The sequence below is a fragment of the Theropithecus gelada genome, chromosome 11, assembly GCF_003255815.1.
Source record: "Theropithecus gelada isolate Dixy chromosome 11, Tgel_1.0, whole genome shotgun sequence".
Lineage (NCBI taxonomy): Eukaryota > Metazoa > Chordata > Mammalia > Primates > Cercopithecidae > Theropithecus > Theropithecus gelada.
Window position 1 is genome coordinate 115,665,154 of NC_037679.1, and position 26,960 is coordinate 115,692,113.

The 26,960-nt window shown below is 38.2% G+C and overlaps 1 protein-coding gene across 5 annotated transcripts in view; it reads right to left on the reverse strand.

Annotated features, from left to right (window-relative positions):
* Positions 1–472: 472 nt before the first annotated feature.
* LDHB (lactate dehydrogenase B) overlaps positions 473–26,960 on the reverse strand; it is a 35,125-nt gene continuing 8,637 nt past the window's right edge. For 2 of the 5 annotated variants that reach the window (XM_025402369.1, XM_025402368.1), the window contains 6 exons: positions 23,253–23,370; positions 21,006–21,179; positions 18,721–18,894; positions 15,161–15,278; positions 13,855–13,978; positions 12,121–12,488 (listed from right to left, as the gene is read on the reverse strand). In XM_025402369.1, the coding sequence (XP_025258154.1) occupies positions 12,321–12,488; positions 13,855–13,978; positions 15,161–15,278; positions 18,721–18,894; positions 21,006–21,179; positions 23,253–23,370 (876 nt within the window). In that variant the 3' untranslated portion in view covers positions 12,121–12,320. Of the gene's footprint in view, positions 493–12,120; positions 12,489–13,854; positions 13,979–15,156; positions 15,279–18,720; positions 18,895–21,005; positions 21,180–23,252; positions 23,371–26,960 lie in introns of those variants that run through there. The other 3 variants (XM_025402373.1, XM_025402371.1, XM_025402372.1) reach the window with 3 other exon arrangements.

Genomic DNA, 26,960 nt, shown 5'->3' on the forward strand with positions numbered 1-26,960 from the left:
CACCATTTATTAAATAGGGAATCCTTTCCCCATTTCTTGTTTTTGTCAGGTTTGCCGAAGATCAGATGGTTGTAGATGTGTGGTGTTATTTCTGAGGCCTCTGTTCTGTTCCATTGGTCTACATATCTGTTGTGGTACCAGTACCATGCTATTTTGGTTGCTGTAGCCTTGTAGTATAGTTTGAAGTCAGGTAGCATGATGCCTCCAGCTTTGTTCTTTTGGCTTAGGATTGTCTTGACTATATGGGCTTTTTTGTTGTTGTTCCATATTAACTTTAAAGTAGTTTTATCCAATTCTGTGAAGAAAGTCATTGGTAGCTTTATGGGCATGGCATTGACTCTATAAATTACCTTGGACAGTATGGCCGTTTTCACAATATTGATTCTTCCTATCCATGAGCATGGAATGTTCTTCCATTCATTTGTGTCCTCTTTCATTTTGTTGAGCAGTGGTTTGTAGTTCTCCTTGAAGAGGTCCTTCACATCCTTGTAAGTTGGATTCCTAGGTATTTTGTTCTCTTTGTAGCAATTGTGAATGGGATTTCACTCATGATTTGGTTCTCTGTTTGTCTGTTATTGGTGTATAAGAATGCTTGTGATTTTTCACATTGATTTTGTATCCTGAGACTTTGCTGAAGTTGCTTATCAACTCAAGGAGATTTTGAGCTGAGACGATGGGGTTTTCTAAATATAAATCATGTCATCTGCAAACAGGGACAATTTGACTTCATCTTTTCCTAATTGAATATACTTTATTTATTTCTCTTGCCTGATTGCCCTGGTGAGAACTTTCAACACTACGTTGAATAGGAGTGGTGAGAGAGGGCATCCCTGTCTTGTGCCAGTTTTCAAAGGGAATGCTTCCAGTTTTTGCCCATTCAGTATGATAGTAGCTGTGGGTTTGTCATAAATAGCTCATTATTTTAAGATATGTTCCATCAATACCTGGTTTATTGAGAGTTTTTAGCATGAAGGCTGTTGAACTTTGTCAAAGGCCTTTTCTACCTCTATTGAGATAATCATGTGGTTTTTGTCTTTGGTTCTGTTTATGTGATGGATTATGTTTATTGATTTGCATATGTTGAACGAGCCTTACTTCCCAGGGATGAAGCCAACTTGATCTTGGTGGATAAGCTTTACGATGTGCTGCTGGATTTGGTTTGCCAGTATTTTATTGAGAGTTTTCACATCGATGTTCATCAGGGATATTGGTCTAAAATTCTCTTTTTTTGTTGTTGTGTCTCTGCCAGGCTTTGGTATCAGGATGATGCTGGTCTCATAAAATGAGTTAGGGAGGATTCCTTCTTTTTGTATTGATTGGAATAGTTTCAGAAGGAATGGTACCAGCTCCTCTTTGTACCTCTGGTAGAATTCGGCTGTGAATCCATCTGGTCCTGGACTTTTTTTGGTTAGTAGGCTATTAATTACTGCCTCAATTTCAGTATCTGTTATTGATCTATACAGGGATTCAACATCTTCCTGGTTTAGTCTTGGGAGGGTGTATGTGTCCAGGAATTTATCCATTTCTTCTAGATTTTCCAGTTTATTTGTGTAGAGGTGTTTATAGTATTCTCTGATGGTAGTCTGTACTTCTGTGGGATCAGTGGTGATATCCCCTTTATCATTTTTTATTGTTTCTGTTTGATTCTTCTATCTTTTCTTCTTCATTAGTCTTTCTAGCCGTCTACCAATTTTGTTGATCTTTTCGAAAAACCAACTCCTGGATTTGTTGATGTTTTCAAGGGTTTTTTATGTCTCTATCTCCTTCAGTTCTGCTCTGATCTTAGTTATTTCTTGCCTTCTGCTGGATTTTGAATGTGTTTGCTCCTGCTTCTCTAGTTCTTTTAGTTGTGATGTTAGGGTGTCAATTTTAGATCTTTCCTGCTTTCTCTTGTGGGCATTCAGTGCTATAAATTTCCCTCTACACACTGCTTTAAATGTGTCCCAGAGATTCTGGTACGTTGTGTCTTTGTTCTCATTGGTTTCAAAGAACATCTTTATTTCTGCCTTCATTTCGTTATTTACCCAGTAGTCATTCAGGAGCAGGTTGCTCAGTTTCCATGTAGTTGAGCGGTTTTGAGTAAGTTTCTTAATCCTGAGTTCTAATTTGATTGCACTGTGGTCTGAGAGACAGTTTGTTTTGATTTCCATTCTTTTACATTTGCTGAGGAGTGTTTTATTTCCACTATGTGGTCAATTTTGGAATAAGTGTGATGTGGTGCTGAGAAGAATGTATATTCTGTTGATTTGGGGTGGAGAGTTCTGTAGATGCCTATTCGGTCCACTTGGTGCTGAGCTGAGTTCAAGTCCTGGATATCCTTGTTCACCTTCTGTCTTGTTGATCTGTCTAATATTGACAGTGGGTGTTAAAGTCTCCCATTATTATTGTGTGGGAGTCTATGTCTCTTTTTAGGTCTCTAAGGACTTGCTTTATGAATCTGGGTGCTCCTGTATTGGGTGCATATATATTTAGGATAGTTACCTCTTCTTGTTGATTTGATCCCTTTACCATTATGTAATGGTCTTTGTCTCTTTTGATCTTTGTTGGTTTAAAGTCTGTTTTTATCAGAGACTAGGAGTGCAACCACTGCTTTTTTTTTTTTTGCTTTTTTTTTTTTTTTTTTTTTTAATTTCCATTTGCTTGGTAGATCTTCCTCCATCCCTTTATTTTGAGTCTATGTATGTCTCTGCACATGAGATGGGTCTCCTGAGTACAGCACACTGATGGGTCTTGACTCTTTATCCAATTTGACTCTTTATCCAATTTGCCAGTCTGTGTCTTTTAATTGGGCATTTAGCCCATTTACATTTAATGTTAATATTGTTATGTGTGAACTTGATCCTGTCATTATGATATTAGCTGGTATTTTGCTCGCTAGTTGATGCAGTTTCTTTCTAGCATCAATGGACTTTACATTTTGACAAGTTTTTGCAATGGCTGGTACCTGTTGTTCCTCTCCATGTTTAGTGCTTCCTTCAGGAGCTCTTGTAAGGCAGGCCTGGTGGTGACAAAATCTGTCAGCATTTGCTAGTCTGTAAAGGATTTTATTTCTCCTTCACTTATGAAGTTTAGTTTGACTGGATATGAAATTCTAGGTTGAAAATTATCTTATTTGAGAATGTTGAATATTGGCCCCTACTCTCTTCTGGCTTGTAGAGTTTCCACCGAGAGATCCACTGTTAGTCTGATGGGCTTCCCTTTGTGGGTAACCCAACCTTTCTCTCTGGCTGCCCTTAAAATTTTCCCTTCATTTCAACCTTGGTGAATCTGATAATTATGTGTCTTAGAGTTGCTCTCCTCGAGGAGTATCTTTGTGGTGTTCTCTGTATTTCCTGAATTTGAATGTTGGCCTGCCTTGCTAGATTGGGAAAGTTCTCCTGGATAATATCCTGAAGAGTGTTTTCCAGCTTAGTTCCACTCTCTCCGTCACTTTCAGGTACACCAATCAAACGTAGATTTGGTCTTTTCACATAGTACCATATTTCTTGGAGGCTTTGTTCATTTATTTTTACTCTTTTTTCTCTAAACTTCTCTTCTCGCTTCATTTCATTCCTTTGATCTTCAATTACTGCTACCCTTTCTTCCACTTGATCTAATCAGCTACTGAAGCTTGTGCATGTGTCACATAGTTCTCGTGCCATGGTTTTCAGCTCCATCAGGTCATTTAAGTGCTTCTCTACACTGTTTATTCTAGAGAGCCATTTGTCTAATCTTTTTTCAAGGTTTTTTGCTTCCTTGTGATGGATTCGAGCATCCTCCTTTAGCTTGGAGAAGTTTGTTATTACTGACTTTCTGAAGCCTGCTTCTGTCAACTTGTCAAAATCATTCTCCGACCAGCTTTGTTCTGTTGCTGGTGAGGAGCTGTGGTCCTTTGGAGGAGAAGGGGTGCTCTGGTTTTTAGAATTTTCAGCTTTTCTGCTCTAGTTTCTCCCCATCTTTGTGGTTTTGTCTACCTTTGGTGTTTGATGATGGTGACCTACAGATGGGATTTTGGTGTGGATGTCCTTTCTGTTTGTTCATTTTCCTTCTAACAGTCAGGTCCCTCAGCTGCAGGTCTGTTGGAGTTTGCTGGAGGTCCACTCCAGACCCTGTTTGCCTGAGTATCAACAGCAGAGGATGCAGAAAAGCAAATATTGCAGGGCAGCAAATATTACTGCCTGATCCTTCCTCTGGAAACTTCATTTCAGAGGAACACCCAGCTGTATGAGGTGTCAGTTCACCCCCACTGGGAGGTGTCTCCAAGTTAGGCTACAGGGGGGTCAGGGATCCACTTCAGGAGGCAGTCTGTCCCTTCTCAGAGCTCAAACACCATGCTGGGAGAACCACTGCTCTCTTCAGAGCTGTCAGACAGGGACATTTAAGTCTGCAAAAGTTTCTGCTGCCTTTTTTCAACTATGCCCTGCCCCCAGAGGTGGAGTCTACAGAGGCAGGCAGGCCTCCCTGAGCTGCAGTGGGCTCCACCCAGTTCAAGCTTCCTGGCAACTTTGTTTACCTACTCAAGCCTCAGCAATGGCGGACACCCCCCTCCCCCCAGCCAGGCTTGCTGCCTTGCAGTTAGATCTTGGACTAGCTGTGAGCAAGGCTCCGTGGGCGTAGGATCTGCTGAGCCAGGTGTAGGATATAATCTCCTGGTGTGCCATTTGCTAAGACCATAGGAAAAGTGCAGTGTTTAGGTGGCAGTGTCCAAATTTTCCTGGTACAGTCTGTCATGGCTTCCCTAGGCTAGGAAAGGGAAATCCTCCAACCCCTTGCACTTCCCGGGAAAGATGATGCCCCGCCCTGCTTTGGCTCGCCCTTCATGGGCTGCACCCACTGTCCAACCAGTCCCAGTGAGATGAACCAGGTACTTCAGTTGGAAATGCAGAAATCACCCGTCTTCTGCGTAGATCCCCCTGGGAGCTGCAGACCAGAGCTGTTCCTATTCAGCCACCTTGGAACCATAAATACACTATTGAGCTTACAACATACTCAAAATTGACATACAGTAAAAAAGTCTTCTTATATATCTATATGGATATTACCTAAATATAACACTTAGGTTTAACGTTGGCTTTTTAATCTCAAAATATGTTCTGTTAATGTATAATTTATTAAAAGACTGCTTGCATCAAGCACTGTGCTAGCAATCTTCTCTCCAATCCCATCACATACTAATATTAGGGATGGAAACAAAGTGTAATAAATTTTTAAATTTTAAGTAAGCAGCTGGCAATGTCTCCTTGCAAAGCCCTTGGGTAATCTATATGTGTTATTTTTGTCACTGTTAAAAATATCCTGTGCATTGTTCTAAGAATTACGTAACTGATTAGAAATGACCATTAAGTTTTCAGCATGACATGAAAGCACCGGCTGTCTAGTGTCAGGTGGGAGTCACAATTTCCAGGTGGCCATTGAGTTTCTCACTGCTATGAGGGTGTGCCCAGCAACCATGAGTGTTTTGGGATGCAAGCTGCCAAATACAATGTCAATAGAACAAACAAAAGACAGTCTGGGAAGTGAGTTTTCATCATCTTCTGATTGTTTATTTTATTGTGGGAGAAAAAACTTTCTATGTTATAAAAGCCTTCTACACCTTAGGCTTTTCTACATTTATTAGAAAGTTGCTTTAACCCCACACCATATTCATCTCTGAATAATCTTATCGCTTTTATAAAATGTTTAATGAACAATTTGTTCAGTGGATCCAAAAGCCATAAATTATAAAAAGTATATCCTAAAATGTTCTCTTGCATCTGCTTAGGTTTTACCATGCTTCCTCCCACCAACCACCACCCCCTTAACTCTAAAAAAGTCTACAGACATTTTTCTGTCTTATAGTTTCTTATTGTTTATACAATAAAATATGAAGTATATTATTTTTCTCCCTCCATTTTTCTGCATGCTACTCTTTTCATGGGCCAATACATCTTTCTGTAATGATATGTAGAGAGAGCATGCTCATTCTTTTATACAGTGGAGTAGCATGCCATTAAATGAATAAGTATACTTTTTTTTAACAGTCTTCTATGGATAGACATTTCCATTGTTTACTGTCTTTTGCTGTTATAAGCAATGTGGTCTGACTAAAGTAGAACATACATCAAGTTGTTCTTGTGCTACTAGTAGGATTAATTCTCAAAAATGGAATTTCTGAGTCAAAAGGCACGAACCTTTTCATTTTGATAGATGTTGCAAAATTCCCATCCATAAAGGTTGGACTAATTTATGCTCTTTCCAGAAATATATGAGTTTTATTACTCCACAAAGAATAGAGTGTGTTATCAAACATATATATATTTTTCCTATTCTCTTTGGTGAAAAATAGTATATCAGTATATCCTTTTAATTTTTACTTCTTATAAATGGAGTCAAGGATTTTTCACATTTAAGAATCTTTTACATATTTAATAGCAATTTGCTTCATTTTCAATGAATGTCTATTTATCTCTCTGATTTTTTTTTATGTGACATTTAAAAAATCAAGGCTGAGGCCAGGTGCATTGGCTCATGCCTATAATCCCAGCACTTTGGGAGGCCGAAGTGGGCAGATCACTTGAGACCAGGAGTTTGAGACCAGCCAGGCCAACATGGTGAAACCTCATCTCTACTAAAAATACAGAAATTAGCTGGGTATGTTGGCATAGCTTGTAATCACAGCTACTCAGGAGGCTGAGACAGGAGAATTGCTTGAACCTGGGAGACAGAGGTTGCAGTGAGCTGAGATTGTAACATTCATGACACTCTATCCTGGGTGACAGAGTGAGACTGTGTCTCAAATAAATAAATAAAAAATAAATAAATAAAGGCCAGGCACAGTGGCTCATGCCTGTAATCTCAGCACTTTTGGAGGTCCAGGAGGGAGGATGGCTTGAACCCAGGAGTTTGAGACCAGCCTGGGCAACATAGCAAGACCTTATCTCTACACAAGTAAAATTAGCTGGGCATAGTGACACACACCTGTGGTCCCAGCAACTTGGGAGGTTGAGGTGGGAGAATCACTTGAGCCCTGAAGTTGAGGCTTCAGTGGGTTATGATCAAGGCACTGCACTCCAGCCTGGGTGGCAAAGTGAAACTCTCTCCAGATTAAATAATAATAATGATAAATTTTAAAAACCTAAGGATTCTTTATACAATATGGAGGTTCATCCTTGGCCTGAAATATGAGTTGATGTCTTTTTCTCCAATTTGTTGTCATCCTTTGACTTTGCTTGTGTTATGTTTTAGGGTAAGAAGTTCTCTTTTTCAGTGGTTAAATTAAACCAATCCTTTCTTTAATGGCTCTAGATATGGAGCCAAAGGGTCCTCCTAACCTCAAGGTAATAACAAAAATGTACCATATTTTCTTTTAGAATTTATACAGTTTTTTTTTCTGCATGTAAATCCTTGATCTATTTAGATTTGTCCTGGTTTAGGGTATGAGGTGTGTATATTACAGTTTTTTTCTAGTCATTCATTTGGGTTATTTAAAATCATTTCCACTTAAATCCTGTCTTCTAAATTGTCTCCATGAAATGTCTCTCAGTTCACAAAGACTGACTTTTCAGAAACCCTAGGCACTTGGAATTTTACTACTATACTGTTTTTATAATAATAATGTATGTGTGTAGGGCTTGACAACTTATTAAGACATTTTCTACATATTATTTCATTTATATCCTTACTTATTACATTTTAAAGTAAAGAATCTGACACTCTGATCACATGGATTTGGAGAAAAAGAGCTATGACATTAGAAATGTAACTTTTGAGCACAAGTATAGAGCTCTGTCTCCTATACTAAACTTACAAATGCCACGTTGGTACACATGTGCAGTAGGCCATTCTTGCATTGCTATAAAGAAATACCTGAGACTGGGTAATGTACAAAGAAAAGAGGTTTAGTTGGCTGACAGTTCTGCAGGCTTTACAGGAAGCATGGTGTTGGCATCTGCTCAGCTTCTGGGGAGGCCTCAGGAAGCTTACAATCATGGTGGAAGGCAATGTGGAAGGAGACATGTCACATGGCCAGAGAAGGAGCAAGACAGAGAGTGGCAGGGGGAGGTGTCACACACTTTTAAATGGCCAAATCTTATGTGAACTCAGAGCTAAAGCTCACTTATCACCAAGGGGATGGCCCAAGCTATTCATAAGGGATCTGACCCTGTGATGTGATCACCTCCCAGCAGACCCCACCTCTAACATTGGAGAGTATATTTCCGCATTAGATTTGGGTGGAGACGAATATCCAAATTATAGTGACATTAATATGTTTTGTTGTTGTGAAGACCTGGACTATGTTCGCTATCTTCCCACCATAACAACTAGAAGAGTTACTTATACCAAACGGATACTCAATAAGCATTTGTTTGTTGGTTAATTTAATGTGTTATGGCTTCCTCTAATAATTGTCTGCTTAATTTTCCTCATATAGAACTCTTTGTTCCAAAATGGGATAAGAATTTCTGCTTTCTATTCATCTCTCTGTTTTCTAATGCAATGACTAGTATTTCTATGTGGGAGCTCCAATAATAACAGGAATCAGGTTGAGCCAGATAGTAGAATGGAAAAGATAGAGATTTTCCCTTGAAAGGCCCGCATTACACCTAAAAACACTTCACTGTGTCAGAACCCAGATACACCTGGAAGCATTTGTTATGTTGCTGTTGGAAGACACTGATGCCAGGCAGCAAAACAGGTCATGGAAAAGACTACTGATTTGGTGTTAGGATTTGAGAATTCCAGTTCCACCTAGCCTTGAGAGATGACATCTATCTATCTATCTATCTATCTATCTTTAAAAATCACCCAGTTCTATTTCCCCTCCAATGTCTGGAAATGCCTTTAATTTTTTCTGGGATTCATCCCTTCCACTACTCTCAATTCATGGGCTTTGACTCCAGAAAAAACAAAGTCATCTATCAATGACAGCAGTGCATTGCTCAGGCCATTGAGATAGGTTCAGTGATGTACATCTTATTCAGTCAGAGCCAGTAAGATGCAGTGAGGTGTTTTCTGGAGTTTCTAGGAAAGAAGAGGACAGTTTTCTATTAGGTCTGAACAAGAGAAGATACAATTTGGGAGTTGCTATAGACAATTTGCTACTGTATAGAACCTAGAATTAAATAAATGTACAGAGGAAAAAAGTTAAAGAGTTGGAAGAAAACTGCATACTTCTGACTATATCGATTTTTTACCCTTGAATACGGTGTTGGTTCATGTCAGTTCCATTCCTAAGCTTTTCAGCTAGTTGTACCATGAAATTCCACCTTTCTTTGTTTTAGCCACTTTGCTGGAATACTCAGCAATAGGTCCACAAAAGTACATGGGTTATCGGTTTCTCTTCTGTAAAATAGCTTGGACAAAAGTCACTTCCAGTTGTAAAATCATATGAGATCAAAGTACCTTTATGGATGAACTATCAATGTCTGTCTCATTCAGTACATCGTTTTTGCATTTTGGATATTGACCCAGGGAATATCTGGATCCATGTATTGACTAGTCAGGTGTTACTAGGCCTCTGCTCTATTCCTAAGGAATGTTATTAATTCCATCTTTCATGTTTCCCCAGACGATAAGAAAATAACGAAAGTGTTCCAACTGAATGTGTGAGGATTCAAGTCTTTTTTTTTTCTTGTTTTTATAGCATCTTATTTTGTTATTTATCATTCAAGTCTATGTCCTCAGTTAGATAAAAAGTTATCTAACAGGTACTGTGCCATATAGTTGGAGACTATATCATTTAGAATTAATTGGTTGGCCAGGCGCGGTGGCTCAAGCCTGTAATCCCAGCACTTTGGGAGGCCGAGACAGGCGGATCAGGAGGTCAGGAGATCGAGACCATCTGGCTAACACGGTGAAACCCCGTCTCTACTAAAAAATACAAAAAAAACTAGCCGGGCGTAGTGGCGGCCGCCTGTAGTCCCAGCTACTCGAGAGGCTGAGGCAGGAGAATGGTGTGAACCCGGGAGGCGGAGCGTGCAGTGAGCTGAGATCGCGCCACTGCACTCCAGCCTGGGCGACAGAGCGAGACTCCGTCTCAAAAAAAAAAAAAAAAAAGAATTAATTGGTTAGCTGAGACAGATACTTAAAATGACAGTGATAGGAGTTTATTTTCTCCTAATATAAAAAGCAACTGGGGAAGCAGACAGTCAGTAGCTGGTACAGGCAGCTGCATGCAAACTGACAGCCCAGCCTTCTTCCAGCTCTTGGCTCTGCCATCCCAAGGGTTCTGCATTTCTGTCCATGGTCCAGGATAGCTGATACATTTGAGATTGTGGTCTTCCCATTATTTTGGCGTTCAAATGTCTTTTCTTTTGTATGATGGTAGAAAATGGGTAGTTTTTTCTCCACGTGTTTATTTGGCAAAATGAAAAGTTGGCAAACTTGTTCATGCTTCTTAACCTACGCATGTGTCTATTCCCCCTTTTAAACAAAGTTTAAACAATTCTAAACTGATCCATGAAATTCAAGGTTGGAAACTATTGGCTTATTGTAAATTCAACATTCACATAGAAACTGAAACAATGAACTAGAAGCATATGCTAAATTAACCCTCCTCCTTACATCTCGATATGATCATCATATCAACAGATTAACTGGAAATATATGAAAAAGGAATTTAATAACTGTGGCCATCTCCCTTTCTGTAATATAGAAATAACAGTAGCCGCATAATATGCTGGAGCATTAACGAATATCAATGTTATTCTAAAAAGATATAAAAAATTGACAGTAAGTTTTTCTGCATTATAGTACACTGTGCTTGAGAAAGGATTTTTTTTTTCCCCCAAGATGGGGTCTCGTTCTGTTGCCAGACTGGAGTGCAATGGCACGATCTCGGCTCTCTGCAACCTCTGCCTACTGGGTTCCAGAGATTCTCCTGCCTTAGCCTCCCGAGTAGCTGGGACTATAGGTGCGTGCCACCGCACCCGGCTAAGTCATTCTAGTAGAGATGAGGTTTCACCATGTTGGCTAGGATGGTCTCGATCTCTTGACCTCATGATCCACCCACCTCTGCCTCCCAAATTGCTGGGATTACAGGCGTGAGCCACTGCGCCCAGCCAAGAGAAAGGATTTTGAACCTAATTGCATAGGTTGAATCCTGGTACTGTTATTTAGTTGCTATTATCTGAGTATCTCAGTTTCCTCATCTGTAAAATAAGGATACACACTTTAGATCAGTGGTTCTCAATCAGGGGTGATTCTCGTCACCCCCTCCCAGGGGACATTTGGCAAGGTCTGCAGACATGTTTGGTTACACCTTGTGGGCAGGGGTGTGTGACTGGCATCAGCTGGGTAGATCAGGGATGCTGCTAAACAGCCTACAATGTGCAGTTCAGCCTCCACTATACAGAAACATTCAGCCCAAAACGTCAACAGTGTTGGGGTTAAGCAGCACTACCTTATAGGACAGTTGGGATGATTCAGATAAGTTAACATCTATGAAGCACTTGGAACAGTAAGCGCTACTTAAATGTTAGCTACCATGATGACCAAGCTATGTGCTAAGAGTTTTACATAATTTTCTCATTTAAACAACCCATATTGAAGAGGTATTGTTATCATCACTGTCTTATAGGTGATGAAAATGAGAATTAGGAGTGATTAAGTAGCTAACTTGATTAAGATCACAGTTAATCAATGATAAGGCCAGCACTCAAGTCCAGGTTTATATGACACCAAAAACCATGTTTTAAACACTACTTAAATTGACCTCTACATAACATGTAAATTTGTAACACCGTTAAAGGAAGTCTACGTAAGTTTCCCTGTAAATTCACATGTTATGCTAGCTCCAAGTAGCCAGAATCGGAATAATCCAGACCAAACTTTCATTCTCCTTCACTGTGAAATAGAACTAATTCTAACAAAATTTCCATTTTAGGCATTCTTCCTTTTAAAATGGGCTTCCTTATAAATGTCATATATATTGACATCTGTTACAACTTCTTCAGTTATAACCTTAAAATGATAATCATATTCTCAGGATAACAACAACAAACCATGACACATGTTGCAACAAAGCATTTTTGGGTCATTCGGAGGGAGGAGTGTAGATGATGTTGGAACTTAGGGACATTTACGATGTGTGGTAAGAATGACTTGACAGATTGACTGAAATCTTTCAGAAATCATTAAAGAAGGAATCCCAGAAATAGAAGTACACTACAATAGTTAATTTTATTTGTTCAAGAGCTCATACTGCAAGCATTAAACCAAGCATAGGCTTTGATTCTATGAGCCCAAATTCACATATTGAAGAAGATCAAAGCAAACTGCGATCCATGTACACAGATGAAAACTAAAGGCTCAGAGTTAATAACATTGTAGTTTTTAAATTTCTATAGCCTAGAGCCCAGTAGTCACAGGTCTTTTAGGTCCTTCTGGATGTCCCACAGGGTATCCGCACTTTTCTTGAGCTGAGCAACTTCATCATCCTTTAGCTTCTGGTTGATAACGCTGGTTAATCCTCGGGCATTGAGGATACACGGAAGGCTCAGGAAGACTTCATTCTCGATGCCATACATCCCCTGCCACAACAACAAAGCATTGAGATTAAGACATGAAACTGTAAGTAAAAACGATCAAAGACAGGAGGGCTGAGGCAGGAGGATTGTTTGAGCTCAGGAGTTTGAAGTTTCAGTGAGCTATGACAGTAGTACCACTCTCTAGCCTGGGTGACAGAGCAAGATCTCAACTCTAAAGAGGGGGAAAAAATAATCAAAGGTCCGATGTTTCAACAGAAAGAATTGTATTAAACTTGATAGGCATGAACTCATTCCCTAATCTAATTTTCATCACTTACAGGTCCACATTTCCCCAATACTTACGTTTTGAATTAGGTTTTATACACAGAATGTGCAAACATACACTATGAGAAAATTAGATATTTGTAAGTAACAAGTACTTATTTAATTTTATTATATATGTATTTTATTGAACACTGCTCTTCTACTTAAAAACACTTTAATAAATTTTGATATACGAGTCTTCAAATTAAATTGCTTTTAATTGTGGTTCTTAATGGATTACTTTCTATGACATTTTAAGTTGCTTAAAGACTTTTAGTTAGGAAGACATTTCAGGTGGTAGCCAACCTATGAGGTCCTGGGTAACAGTTAAAGACCATTAAAAGGCAAGATGCTTGGAACACCCAAGAATTGCAAAAACAAACAAACAAACAAACAAACAAACAAAATTTCCAAAACACTTTACCAGTTCGTGTGGGCAATTTATTCAGAGTCAATTTAACTATATAACTAATTATATTAAACATACCTTAACGTAAGTTTTTAAACTTCTAATTTCCAAACTTTTGTACATACACAAAACTAGACAGAATAAACAAATTCCTATATTTGTACCCGAAGACTCAGTAATTACCCAATTATTGACACACTTGATTTATACTGACTTGTGGAAAATGACTCAGTTGTCTTACAAAATATTTTAATATACTTTTAGTTTTGTTTAAAAAATAATTAACTTCTACCTGTTTTGTGCATTTGCTCCACAGCTTTTGAATTAAACTGTATTTGCTAAGATACCAAGTGCTATATGAAAGGCAATCTAGAGTTTAGTACCCCAACTTTAAATGAAACTCTATTACGCTTATTCAAATGATCAATACTTTAAGAATGTGCTAAGTAAAGATCCAGTTAATATTAATTATATAAAAAATGACAACAATCTATTGAATGTCTTAGATTCTGTAAGTTTTCTGCCCTTGTGGTCCAAGACTTCTGTTGGAAAATGAGAATAGTTTACATAAAACCCTAAGAGACAGAAATAACCGTGAACTATGATTTTATCTGGTCTGGGCCTCTTTAAATGAATCTTTTTGTAGAATACAATGCTAGAAATCATATTATTATATTTTGTAGTAGTTTGTCTTACCTTTACCATTGTTGACACAGGATGAATCCTGGATAGATTTTTCAACATGGATTCAATAAGATCAGCCACACTTAATCCAATAGCCCAGTTGGTATATCCTTTTAGCTTGATGACTTCATAGGCACTTAAAAAAATTATAACAGACATCACTGAAATAAGACTCAATCATTCCTGAAACCAGACCTGACTTTGACACCTGCTCTGTCTCTAACTATAATCTTGGGCAAATTATTTACCCTTTCTTGCCTTAGTGTTCCCTTCTTGAGTGTTAAATGAGTGAATATATATGTAAAATGCTTAAAACTGCAAGCACTACATGATAAACACTATATAAATGCTTGATAACTTTAGTTTATTGTATAAGATTTATAAAGTCACTGTGGTAAAAATATACATTTTTCCAATCATGATTAACAAATTTGTAAACATATTTCCAAACACATAAAACCAGGAAACAATAAAAGTGAATGGACAAAATATATCTCAATTGTGAGGTCCCATTTGCCATTGTCCCCTAACATATTATAATCAACTAACTAATAAAAGTGGTAACAGTATCTTGCCTGGCAGTTTTTTCAGCACAAATTGTAGCTCTCAAAACCCATAAATACCCTGGTACTTGAGAAGTAGCAGGAATAACTCTAGTTGAGTATCAGAAAATTAGGATTTAATGCAATTGACACCCAATCATTAGAAGACTTTGGGCCAGTTACATTATCTGGGTGAGCCATAGTTTTCTCACTTGTAAAATAAAGGGATATGTTAATTGAAATTATAAAGACTCTTTCAACTTTTTTATGGTTCTTTTTCTCCACATGTAGGTCAAATTCCTGGAAAAAAAAAATTACTAAAATCAAACAAAATGATTCTATAATTGAGACATCAGTTAGTCTTGTTATTAAAACTTAAACACTGTTAGCAATCGGCCAGCAAGTTTATTTATTTTGGCCAATTATGAAACCAATAGTGTCTAAGTTTACTTTTCTAAATAAATCCATCTTATTTGTCAAGGAGGCAATCTGAAGACTCCTCTCACTTGTTAATTCCACATGTTGCTCCTCTTACCTCTACAATAGTTTTGCTAGAGAAAATATTTACTTTCCCTAGGGAGACTGGCATAACAAGTTTGACCAGTGTAAAAGTCTTACCAGTTTCAAAAGCTTTCAAAAAGCTTTCAAAAAGTTTCAAAAGCTGCATAATTACGACATTAAGAGTTTATCTGAGCAGACAGCCATGGAAAATGTTTATAATTCTATTTAAGTAGAGTTGAAATTAATCATCTAAAATCAAGCTCCCTTTCACTTACCTTTCAACCACCATCTTATGCACTTCCTTCCAATTTTCACTATCATTGTCCGTTCCCATTTCTGGATTCAATTCCTGGAGAGAAACACCTGCCACATTCACGCCACTCCATACAGCCACTGTTTAAAAAAAAAAAAAAAAAAAAAAAAAAAAAAAAGGCATTGCAGATATTTCTGACATTATTTTAAAAAATCTTTTCTTCTTTTAGTTCAATTTCACCTATGATGCAAGTTACTGAATATCAACTGGAACTGCTCCAATAAGTGACTCTCCAGTAGATTCCAGTATAGTCCCCCAAAAGGCTGACATTTGCCTTCAAATAGCAACATGTCTGACCTTTTAAATGTCAAGAATTTTAGTGCAAAGCAGAATTGCTGTGTCATAGTTACAAAGAAAATAAAAATCTTTGCTTCTCTCTAGGTGTGTGAAATCACAGGGATTCTAGTCGGGGACTATGCTAAACTTTTGGTTTGAGGAATGTGTAACTTTTCTCCTCCATATTTTTCTAATATATGCTCCTTTATTCTAGAGTAAAGAAAAAAATCCTAGAATAAAACCCAAATAAAGCACAATTATGAAAGTGGGGTAAAAATTATAAATAAGGGTCTACTTAATTTAAGGGGGAAGAGTATCAGAAAGAACTACACAAAACAGGCCTTTGAATTGGCCCTTAAACCCTAAATTATACATTCCTTGGAGACCTTTGGAGGAGAACGTTGTAGACTCTGGAAATAAGAGCAAAAGTGTGGGGTAGAATCTAGTATGGTTGAAACAGATATGAAGGGAAAAGCTATTTATAGCTAAATAAGATCCCCTTTTAGTCCACAACTTCTGGCAAGTCAGGGTAATTGGATATTTTCACAATTTTTGACGAAAATTGTGAAATCGGCATAATCATGTCTAGTGAGCATGGTTTAATTCTCTTTCATTTTACGTACATAATACAGATCAACATGAAAATTTTTAAAAAGATGTTTTGGGAAAAATAACAGCCATAAGAGAATAAACATTAGACAGGAATCAGAAGACATAATTCTAGTTGTAGATATGGCATTAACGAAAAGATCTTCAATGGCTACTTAACCTACTTTACCTTTTTTTTTTTTCTCACTAAAATTAAAGTCTTGAACTAGAGAACATGTAATATCACTTCTTATCTATAGGCCTAGCAATGTATAAACTATACCCAGCATTTACTGAACTTTTACTATACACCTGACATTGTACTAAGTACTTTTTATATAGTACATAGGTGGCATAATTATCTTTATTTTATAGATGAGGAAACAGGTTCAGAGAAGTTAAGAACTTGCTAGTCACATTATCTTGTTAAGATGGGAGAGCCGAACTTAAAGTTACCGAGCTGACTTGCCAAAATCTTTCAATGCTCAAATTAATCTGATCAAGAGAGACACATAGGACCATTACAATTTCACCAGACAAAAATTCAGACGAGTCCTTGGAGGTAAAGAATTCTTGAATAAAGTGATATGACGTGTCAGAAAAAAAGTCAGCATTATCATATAAAAAAGCAAAAATAAATTATGCTATAACTTCAAGAACAAATTCTTTTAACACCAAGATAAACCCTTCACTGAAATTGCATTTCAAACTCCCACTGAATTCAAAGGAAGATTTATACTTTGAGCTTACTGGGAGAAAATATTCCTTTACATATATGGCAGAAATGAATTCAGTCAAATAAAAGTATTATTTATCATCATTATTAACAAAATATTTTAAATTATTAGTTTCAATATTGCATGATTTTATTTATTTTTTTTTTACCACGAGCTTATTCAATATATTGTGGTTTAATAGATTTAGATCTATGAAACAGAATCAAAATTGTTCAAAACCAGTTTTACATAAAATTGTTCAAAATATAAGTATTAATTTAAATGAGAAAAATATTAATTTAAAACATTTATAATATAGTTTTTGTCTCAACACGAAGCACTAAAAAAAGTGTAACGTGATTTTAATGTTGCTCTTTTTGAATTACTAATTTATGTGTAATTCTTTAAGTTCCTAAAGAAAATATTTAGTTTTATCGTAGTTTCTTACGACTTAAATAATTGATAGTTAAAATTAAGTTTATTAAAAACAAAATTTCATTTGAGATAAGGTTTATTTTACATTATAGAAGAGTAGACACAAGTTATTTATAAGCTTTTGTTACCTAATTCATTCCTCCTTCAGCAAACACAATGGATGTAATAGCTCTCTCTACTCAAAGGGCCTGGAAGGAAAGATATACCAGTAGCACAAGCACATCTATGCCCTAATCTTGGTTTCTAAAGAGCATTCCTCACTAAAAGGAAAGAGGGCTCATTAGGGAAACAGCTGATTCTAGTGCTGGGCAGGGGAAAGTTCAAAATGAGACTGGCGCAACTTATTGTGCAAGAAAGTGCTCAAAAATTGATGGGAAAGGTTAAGAAAAAAAAAAAAGACATAAGAGTCAGTTTGAAAAGCCTGGGACAACTTGAGCATTACAAGTGATAGTGACAATATGTTGGACATGAGATAAAAATCTGAGGCCATACTGATATCAACAAATGAATAAAGAGGGAAGAAGAAAAAGTTCTGTTTTACAGTAGAGTGCAGCTAATCAATACAGAAGAAATGGGATTAGTAGATCATGTTTGACAACTATCATGGTAATAATTTAATCAACCACAAATCATTAATAGATGCTAAATTTAGTAGAGAAAAATTGATGAGGAATCATTTTCCTAGTCAGCATCAAAACATCTTCCCACAAATTACTCATAAATTACAAAGGAAAAGTAGGAACTTCACACAGAGTAACCTGGCAAAATACAACCTTAACTGAGTTATCACAGTTAGTGCCACCAATTGTTGGCCACACTGACATTACATGCCTTTGGATTGATGCCATGAGAAAGCTATAGGGTCATTTCTGTGGTATGTGCACCGAAAGTTCATAGCTCAACTTATGATAAAGAAACAATCGGACAAATCTAAATTGATGGACATTCCACAAAATAACTCACCTAACTTTTCAAAAATGCCAAGATCATGAGAAACAGAGATAGACTGAGAAACTGTTCCAGATTGAAGGAGGGTAAGGAGATATAGTAGATGTAATATGTGAGCCTAGAATGGATTCTGAGTTAGGAAAAAAGCTTTAGAGGACACTACTGAGACAGTTGGTAACATGTGAATAATAGACTCTGGATTAGATAATATTGTTTCAGGGTTACATTTCCTGATTTTGGTAAGTGTAATGTGGTTGTGAAAAAGAAAACTTTTGTTTTGAGGAAATACACAGTAAAGAACTTATGGAGAAAAAAGTGAGGGAATTGAAGAATTGATTTATGCTTACTTGATCAGGGTAAAGATAGATGATAGATAGGTAGATAGACAGATGAGAGAGTAAATGATAAAGCAATATGCAATATAATAGAAAAGTAACTACTATTTTTGCAACTGTTCTTAAATACATCAAAGTCCATAAAAATAAAATTTGAAATAAAATGAAAAATTCAAAATGATAAAACCAATATCATAAGTAATTTTTTCTTTCTTTTTCTTTACCACTTGAGTCGCCATGTTCCCCCAAAATCCATCCATGGCAGCTGCTGGGATGAATGCCAAGTTTTTCAGCCATAAGGTAGCGAAATCTAGCAGAATCCAGATTACATCCACTTCCAATCACGCGGTGTTTGGGTAATCCACTTAGTTTCCAGGTAACATATGTAAGAATGTCCACTAAAAATTTTGGAAATAATATATGTAAGTAAACCAAAACCAGTTTCGACTGTTAGGCAGCTTGGGGTGCCCTGACTTCCCTTTTCCCACTTCCCCATTCCTCAAATGAGATGTGGCCAGAAAGACATAAATACTTTAACTTTTCATTGTTAGAGGGAACAGGAATGAGAGAGACAAAAACAAGCTTTTAAGCCTTATATGAAGATGGCAAGACATGAAAAATGCAATACTGTGCTTTCACATTTGCATTATTATGTGAAACAAGAATACATAAGAACCTTGCAGATTGATTAACTTCAAGTTGAAAAAAAGGAAACAGGTTGAACCAGGTTGTCAGTTAAGGTTCCACCAATTGTAACATTCGTAATTATGATTGTCATCATAAATCAAGATGCCTTTGATTACTAAACTTCCAAATCTTGCTACCATAAATTTTTCTGGGCATGAGGAATTCTTCAGTAAACAATTATGATAATACATAGTATTAAACATTTCTATTTAATAAAAGAACATCTATGTCAGAACCTTTGCTCCAGCATGGCATAGCCTTAAAACCACAGAGATAAAACTTCTGCTGATCCAGATAGGATCACAGCACTTGCAGGCTAAGATGTAAAAAGTAAAAAATGTGCACACAAGGAAGGTGAAGAGCTGAAAGTTAATGCTGCAGCCTCCACCCCCACACTACTCTGTCGACAATGGCTATGATAATTCAAGGACATTTGGTACTGGATAACTTTTCCTTGCCAACTTTGATTCAGTGGAAGTGACTCCCTGGAAAATCCAGCTGTGAAGCTATATCTAGAAAGTTGTATAATCATTTAGTGATGCCTGCCTGAGGCACAGGATGCAGAACTTACTACGTGCCAGCTACTTATCATTCCTATTCTACATCTACCTGATTTTTTGTTTTGTTTTGTTTTGTTTTTGAAACGGAGTCTGGCTCTGTCGCCCAGGCTGGAGTGCAGTGGCGCGATCTCGGCTCACTGCAAGCTCCGCCTCCCGGGTTCACGCTATTCTCCTGCCTCCGCCTCCGGAGTAGCTGGGACTACAGGCGCCCGCCACCACGCCCAGCTAATTTTTTGTATTTTTAGTAGAGAGAGGGTTTCACCGTGTTAGCCAAGGTGGTCTCGATCTCCTGACCTCGTGATCCGCCCGTCTCGGCCTCCCAAAGTGCTGGGATTACAGGCGTGAGTCACCGTGCCCGGCCTGGCACATATATATTTATGAAAATTTTTATATATAAGACTGAACCATTTAATAAACTCCAATCTTGGTTTGCAGAGAGTAAAAATATGGAAATAACCTCTGTCCTCGCTGGCTCTCAACTCTCAATACTCAAGACACTGTGGGGATTCCCCTAGCTCTTATTCACAACGTTTCTCTATGTGACGTGTAAGAGATAATCAGTCCAGTTTATTTACTGTTTTCTCAATGTACCTGCTATGCTCACCAACATGCAGTAATTTTGGTGGCAAACTATAGACAAAAGCCGTATCAAATAGAGCACATTTTAGCTGTTAAGGCTAAAAAAGTGCATTCTTTCTAGTTAGAAGGTTTAATGTTCATCCTGTAGATGTTAAGTTAGCAAGGAAAGCTATTTTTAAGTCAGAGCATTTGGTGTTAGCATATATCTGTCCATCAATTCAGTCTATTTCTATCTTTAAACCAGAATTGTTTAATGGCTTTCTTATATACTTCTTTTCAAAGTTGATCTGTTTCAATTCTGTATAATGGGATTTTCCAGAAAATGAAAGGTCAAATATGTTAAAATGTTTCTTATGAACTGAAGCTACATTCGAATGCTTCATTCTCCATCCCAGGATAATCTTTATAAAAAAGTTTTAAAAGCCTTTAGAATCTATAACCAAGCCAGATGAAGCAAAAACATGACATTGCTTTACATAAAACTCTTGTCACATATTTTGAACATTTGGCCTGGGACAGAGGCATTTGTTTTGCAAACACCACTATTTAGGGCCAATAAAAGAAGACATGTAAATTGCTTCTGTAAATGAATACTGGGACTGATTTTAGTCCAAAACAATAACCACAAAAACACCAGAACACTGAACTTAACAGAACAGAGACTTAAAGTGTTATAATAATACCTGGGTTGGAAACCACAATTATGATGCAATCAGGACTGTACTTGACGATCTGAGGAATAATGAATTTGAAGACATTAACATTTCTCTGCACCAGATTGAGCCGACTCTCCCCTTCTTGCTGACGGACTCCTGCAGTTACCACTACAATCTTGGAATTGGCAGTCACAGAATAATCTTTAAAAAGAAAGGCAAAAACAGGTACTTTAAATGCAACTCTTCATTAAAACATATCCTATATGACATGCTCTAAAAGCCTAACCATACATAAGCTTCTAGAACATATATGTGAATTAAGTTTTCTGTATTGTAAGGGCTTGAAGTTCAATGTTCCTGTGGCTTGATTTTTCTCCCTTGAGCTACACTGCAATAATCCAAACATCAAACTGCTTCGGAAAATAAAGGAAATAAAGATGACCCCAAAGTATGGTTTTGGCTACGAATTCAATGAATTGTCAGGGATAAAATGAAGTGTAAACAGTGACTCCAATAGGTAGACATCAAAAAAATTTTAAAAACCCCAAAACCAATCAATCTTAAGTTACTTTTATTTTATCTTAAAAAGTTAAATTTAGGAAGGGAAGGAAGGCACTGAAGTGTTTGGTTTTGTCTGGAAACTAAAACTTGAATTTCTAATACTCAATATTTTTAGGAAGCTTATTCGCTTTTTAGCACTGCAAGTTTCCCTGGAGATTTCCTTTTTTTCTTAAGGAAGTGTGTCCTTTTTCAAAATACACAGATATCACGATTTGATGTGGTCATTTGACTCAATAGCTATGGATGATTCGCATAATTAAACTAGGTTACAATGTGGCTTTTGATGGTTAATACTTTGGCAGGTTCCTCTCCCATAAAGTGGTAGTAATTATAGTCCCTACATTTCCTACGGTTGTTGCAAAGATGAAGATGAAATAATATGTGCAAAATGTTTCACACAGTACCCAGAATGTTGCAAATTTATAAATAATAGCTATTATTTAGTTTCTTCAAGGCATTGAAATTACTTTATACCAATACTTCTGGGGTCGAAAACAGGCCGGTTCTCAGATACACACAACAAGCCGTTATAATACAATAGCCCAAAATCTTACTTATCAAATGTGTAGAACGTATATGGGAGAGGGTTAACAGAAGTGAGTTTGACCTTGACGATAAACTGGACCCAGAAGAAAAGAAACTGCCAACACCAGATTCACCAGGATGGGAAGACTAATTTTATAAGAGACTGAGGGAGGAGAGGAGGATGATGAGCCATGAGGAAACGCAGGTTATATTAAAATTGAGAGCTGTGCAGGCCCTGCTAGAGGTTTTAGAATACAGACAAAGGTTTATAAAAAGATAAGAAATCTTTAAGCATCTGCTTTAGGATAAAGATAACTAGTGTGGCAGTGTGGAGTGTGGAATACCTAACCATTTTCTACATACACTTCCAATGGGAAAATGTCAATTTGCTACGTGTACATTTTAGTAGTAGCAAGTGGGTTTCTAGAAATGGATGAAAGAAAATTGGCCTATAGAAGAAAGGTGGTAAAATAAGCCAAACAATGCTATAAATCCAATTTGTTATTTCCTGTTGGTGACATATCAGTGATCATTTCTGGCTAGCAAACTCATTTTAGGTAGCTGTCCATTAATGAGCAAATATAAAATGTATGAGAAATAAAAAGTAGAATATGGTAGAGAAATAAGAAGAGCAATAAGAAGAGCTTTTTATTAAATGAGGAAAAAGGGGGAAATATTTTATAATTATATAACAATTTTGCAATAATTTGAATTTACTAAACTAGATTATAAATATCTTACTGACAGTTATTGAAATAACTGTTCCAAAACTTTTCCTACTTACAAATAAATCTATTATGCTGTAAGATGCATTCCAAATGTGTTTTTGGGGGCATGAAAAAATATTAGATCGGCCGGGCGCGGTGGCTCAAGCCTGTAATCCCAGCACTTTGGGAGGCCGAGACGGGCGGATCACGAGGTCAGGAGATCGAGACCATCCTGGCTGACACGGTGAAACCCCGTCTCTACTAAAAAATACAAAAAACTAGCCGGGCTCGGTGGCGGGCGCCTGTAGTCCCAGCTACTCGGGAGGCTGAGGCAGGAGAATGGCGTGAACCCGGGAGGCGGAGCTTGCAGTGAGCTGAGATCCGGCCACTGCACTCCAGCCTGGGCGACAGAGCAAGACTCCGTCTCAAAAAAAAAAAAAAAAAAAAAAATTAGATCACTTTGGGCATTAAGTGAAATTACCTTTATCTGCCACAATTTTAGGCGTCTGAAGAAATAAGCTCCCATGCTGCAGATCCATCATTTCTCCTTTAAGCTTATCTTCCAAAACATCCACAAGAGCAAGTTCATCAGCCAGAGACTGTAAATGCAAAAACAGGCATTAGAACCCTAAGCCACTCGAGGATGCCTCAGCTCACAATCTAACCCAAAGAAAGATCTTTAACATGGCTAAGCACCAAGGTCTAAACATCTTGGGAATTTTACCATGGACTTGGATACTCAACAAGGATTCAGTTCACATGGTACAAACTATACTTTAAGAACATGTAGACTAGGCCGGGCGCGGTGGCTCAAGCCTGTAATCCCAGCACTTTGGGAGGCCGAGGCGGGCGGATCACAAGGTCAGGAGATCGAGACCATCCTGGCTAATACCGTGAAACTCCGTCTCTACTAAAAAAATACAAAAAAAACTAGCCGGGCGTGGTGGCGGCCGCCTGTAGTCCCAGCTACTCGGGAGGCTGAGGCAGGAGAATGGTGTAAACCCGGGAGGCGGAGCTTGCAGTGAGCCGAGATCACGCCACTGCACTCCAGCCTGGGGCACAGAGCAAGACTCTGTCTCAAAAAAAAAAAAAAAAAAAAAAGAACATGTAGACTTAAAGATTCATTAGGAAACCAGCTTAGTTCAGGAGTAGGCCTACTGAATACAAGTGTATATATTAAGCGGGAGGGAATGGTGAAAACAAAAACACACTCAGGCCCAGAAACAACCTTGGGCAATGTGTCCATCCTTGAGGTCACCTCAATTTGGAGGCTTTCTGAGAGGGTAGATTTGGCTTAAATCACCGGGATTTGAAACCCAGGCTGAAGCTTGGAATTTTCAGGGTGGCTCTGATCCACTCAAATGTCTTGGTGGGGAAAAAAAGGAGAGTTTTATGGACAGAAGAATCTAGGACTGGGAGGTTTTTTCATGAGATCACTCCAAATCTGTGCCTGAGATTTGTCCAGTCTCAGATTTCTTTTGTTTTCTATTCCAATTGTCATTCTCTGTACCCCACTCAAAATCCATCTAAAGTAATGAATATACTATTTAATCTTGATCAGGCCGGGCGTGGTGGCTCAAGCCTGTAATCCCAGCACTTTGGGAGGCCGAGACGGGTGGATCACGAGGTCAGCAGATCGAGACCATCCTGGCTAACACGGTGAAACCATCTCTCTACTAAAATATACCAAAAAAACTAGCTGGGTGAGGTGGTGGGCGCCTGTAGTCCCAGCTACTCGGGAGGCTGAGGCAGGAGAATGGTGTGAACCCGGGAGGCGGAGCTTGCAGTGAGCTGAGATCCGGCCACTGCACTCCAGCCTGGGCGACAGAGCGAGACTCCGTCTCAAAAAAATAAATAAATAAAATAAAATAAAATATATTGGTCTGGAGTCATAATTTTTTTTTTTGAGACAGAGTCTCACTCTGTTGCCCAGGCTGGAGTGCAGTGGTGCCATCTCAGCTCACTGCAATCTCCACCTCCCAGGTTCAAGTGATTTTCCAGCCTCAGCCTCCTGAGTAGCTGGGATCACAGGTGCATGCCACCATACCCAGTTAAGTTTTGTATTTTTAGTAGAGATGGTGTTTTGCCATGTTGCCCACGCTGGTATTGAACTCCTGACCTCAGTCGATCCACCCACCTCGGTCTCCTAAAGTGCTGGGATTATAGGCCTGGCCTGGAATAGGCAGCGCTAGGCCTGGAATTATTAACTTTTTAAATGAAAGAGAAAAAGGAAAAGAAAGGTGGTTGGTTTACACGCATCTAAGCAACCTTTCGCCTATGAAACTCCATTATCTTATGGAAATCATAATTTATAAACTATTTATAAAATGGTTATCCCTCCTATTGAAACATCACCAGAGTCCTTGCCTTTACTGTTGTTACGGCTGTTAGCAAAAATATCAGCTAAGTAAAATATTTCAATTCTGGGGCCCCATTTAAAATGCCATTACAGTCATTCCTCAATATATGATCCTCAAGGGATTGGTTCTAGGACCCCTGAGTGTACCAAAATCTGGGCATAATCAAGTATACAGAAAGGACAGTATTCACAGGATGCAAAAGACTCTCCACATACTGGGTTTCGCATCCCCTGAATACTGTATTTTCAATATACTTTTGGCTGAAAAAAAAAAAATCTGCCTGTAAATGAACCAGCCCATGTTGTTCAAGGATCAACCTCTTCTAAGAATAGTAGTGCGATCAGCTACACAGGTGAAGGGTATTAATGGAGGAGTGGGGGACGGGGGGCGGGTAAGTAACTGGAGTTCAGGAAGCACTTTGAAGAATAAGGTGGAGTAGCACAAGCGGCAGGGGCCACCAGAGGGAGATGCAGCAGACAGCTGGGAGACAACCAATAAGGGCCGGGCGCGGTGGCTCAAGCCTGTAATCCCAGCACTTTGGGAGGCCGAGACGGGCGGATCACGAGGTCAGGAGATCGAGACCATCCTGGCTAACACGGTGAAACCCCGTCTCTACTAAAAAATACAAAAAAAAACTAGCCGGGCGAGGTGGCGGCGCCTGTAGTCCTAGCTACTCGGGAGGCTGAGGCAGGAGAATGGCGTGAACCCAGGAGGCGGAGCTTGCAGTGAGCTGAGATCTGGCCACTGCACTCCAGCCTGGGTGACAGAGCAAGACTCCGTCTCAAAAAAAAAAAAAAAAAAGAAAAGTTGACCTACTTAGCTTGCTAGATAAAGCAAGTCTCGCTCCCCGCAGGACAATGAATAAACATTGTCCTCTGTTGCTAAAATCTAAGTGGCTGCCTGGTCTCATGAAGTGAGTTACAGTGGGCTTGCTTGTGAGGGTTTCTCTAAGACTGAGGCCTCCCGATGATCGAATGTGTCCTTAGCTCTGAGCAACCAAATTACTTGCAGATTTTTGAAATGACCACTCTGTGAGTTGGGGATCAGGTACAAAACATTTCCTCATTTCGATGTGTATCAAATACTGGCATGAATTTTTATCCATTTTTCCTTAAAGACGTTTTGACACCTTTAAAGCTGCTTTTGTTCTTTGCAATCTCTGATAAGAGCACACAAAGTTCTCATTTGTGTTTTTTAGGTCCTAAATTAATGCAATACAACTTGATAACAGCCATAACGATTCTATTAAGGTACTGAGCACTGGGAATATCACTCTTATTTTAGTAACATCACATGTGTGCTGCTGAAAGTCAACAGGGCAAAACAATTTAGTGCTTAAGTAGAAAAGGATGTCACAGGATCTCAGATCCTGTCTCTGTTTCAGTGGGTGTAGAGAATTGCCTGAGAAGTGCATTCGCGGCTGAAAAGGAAGGAAGAGATCCAACACTTAAATAATAATAATTGTAACACTGAATTTAGCTGCATCTGCAGCACTGAATATCACCCAAATCCAGAGGCATGCAAATAGAAGATGTGTGCCTAAGTACTCGACCTATTGTTTGGTTTAAATAAATCTGTATTCACATATTTTATAAAATGAATTTACCATACATATATTTCACTTAAGCTGTAAGTATGTTTAAAATGGCAAGGTTTAGATTAACTGCAAAAGCAGTATTCTTACTATGGATCAAGGTCACTTAGATACCAAGAAAACCCCTGTTGAAAGCTTGCTTAATATATCACTAAAATGGCTTTTAAAAACGTATTTATTTTTACTCTACTTCTGTGACAGACTTAACAAAAAGGCTTTTAATCTAAAGTCCTGT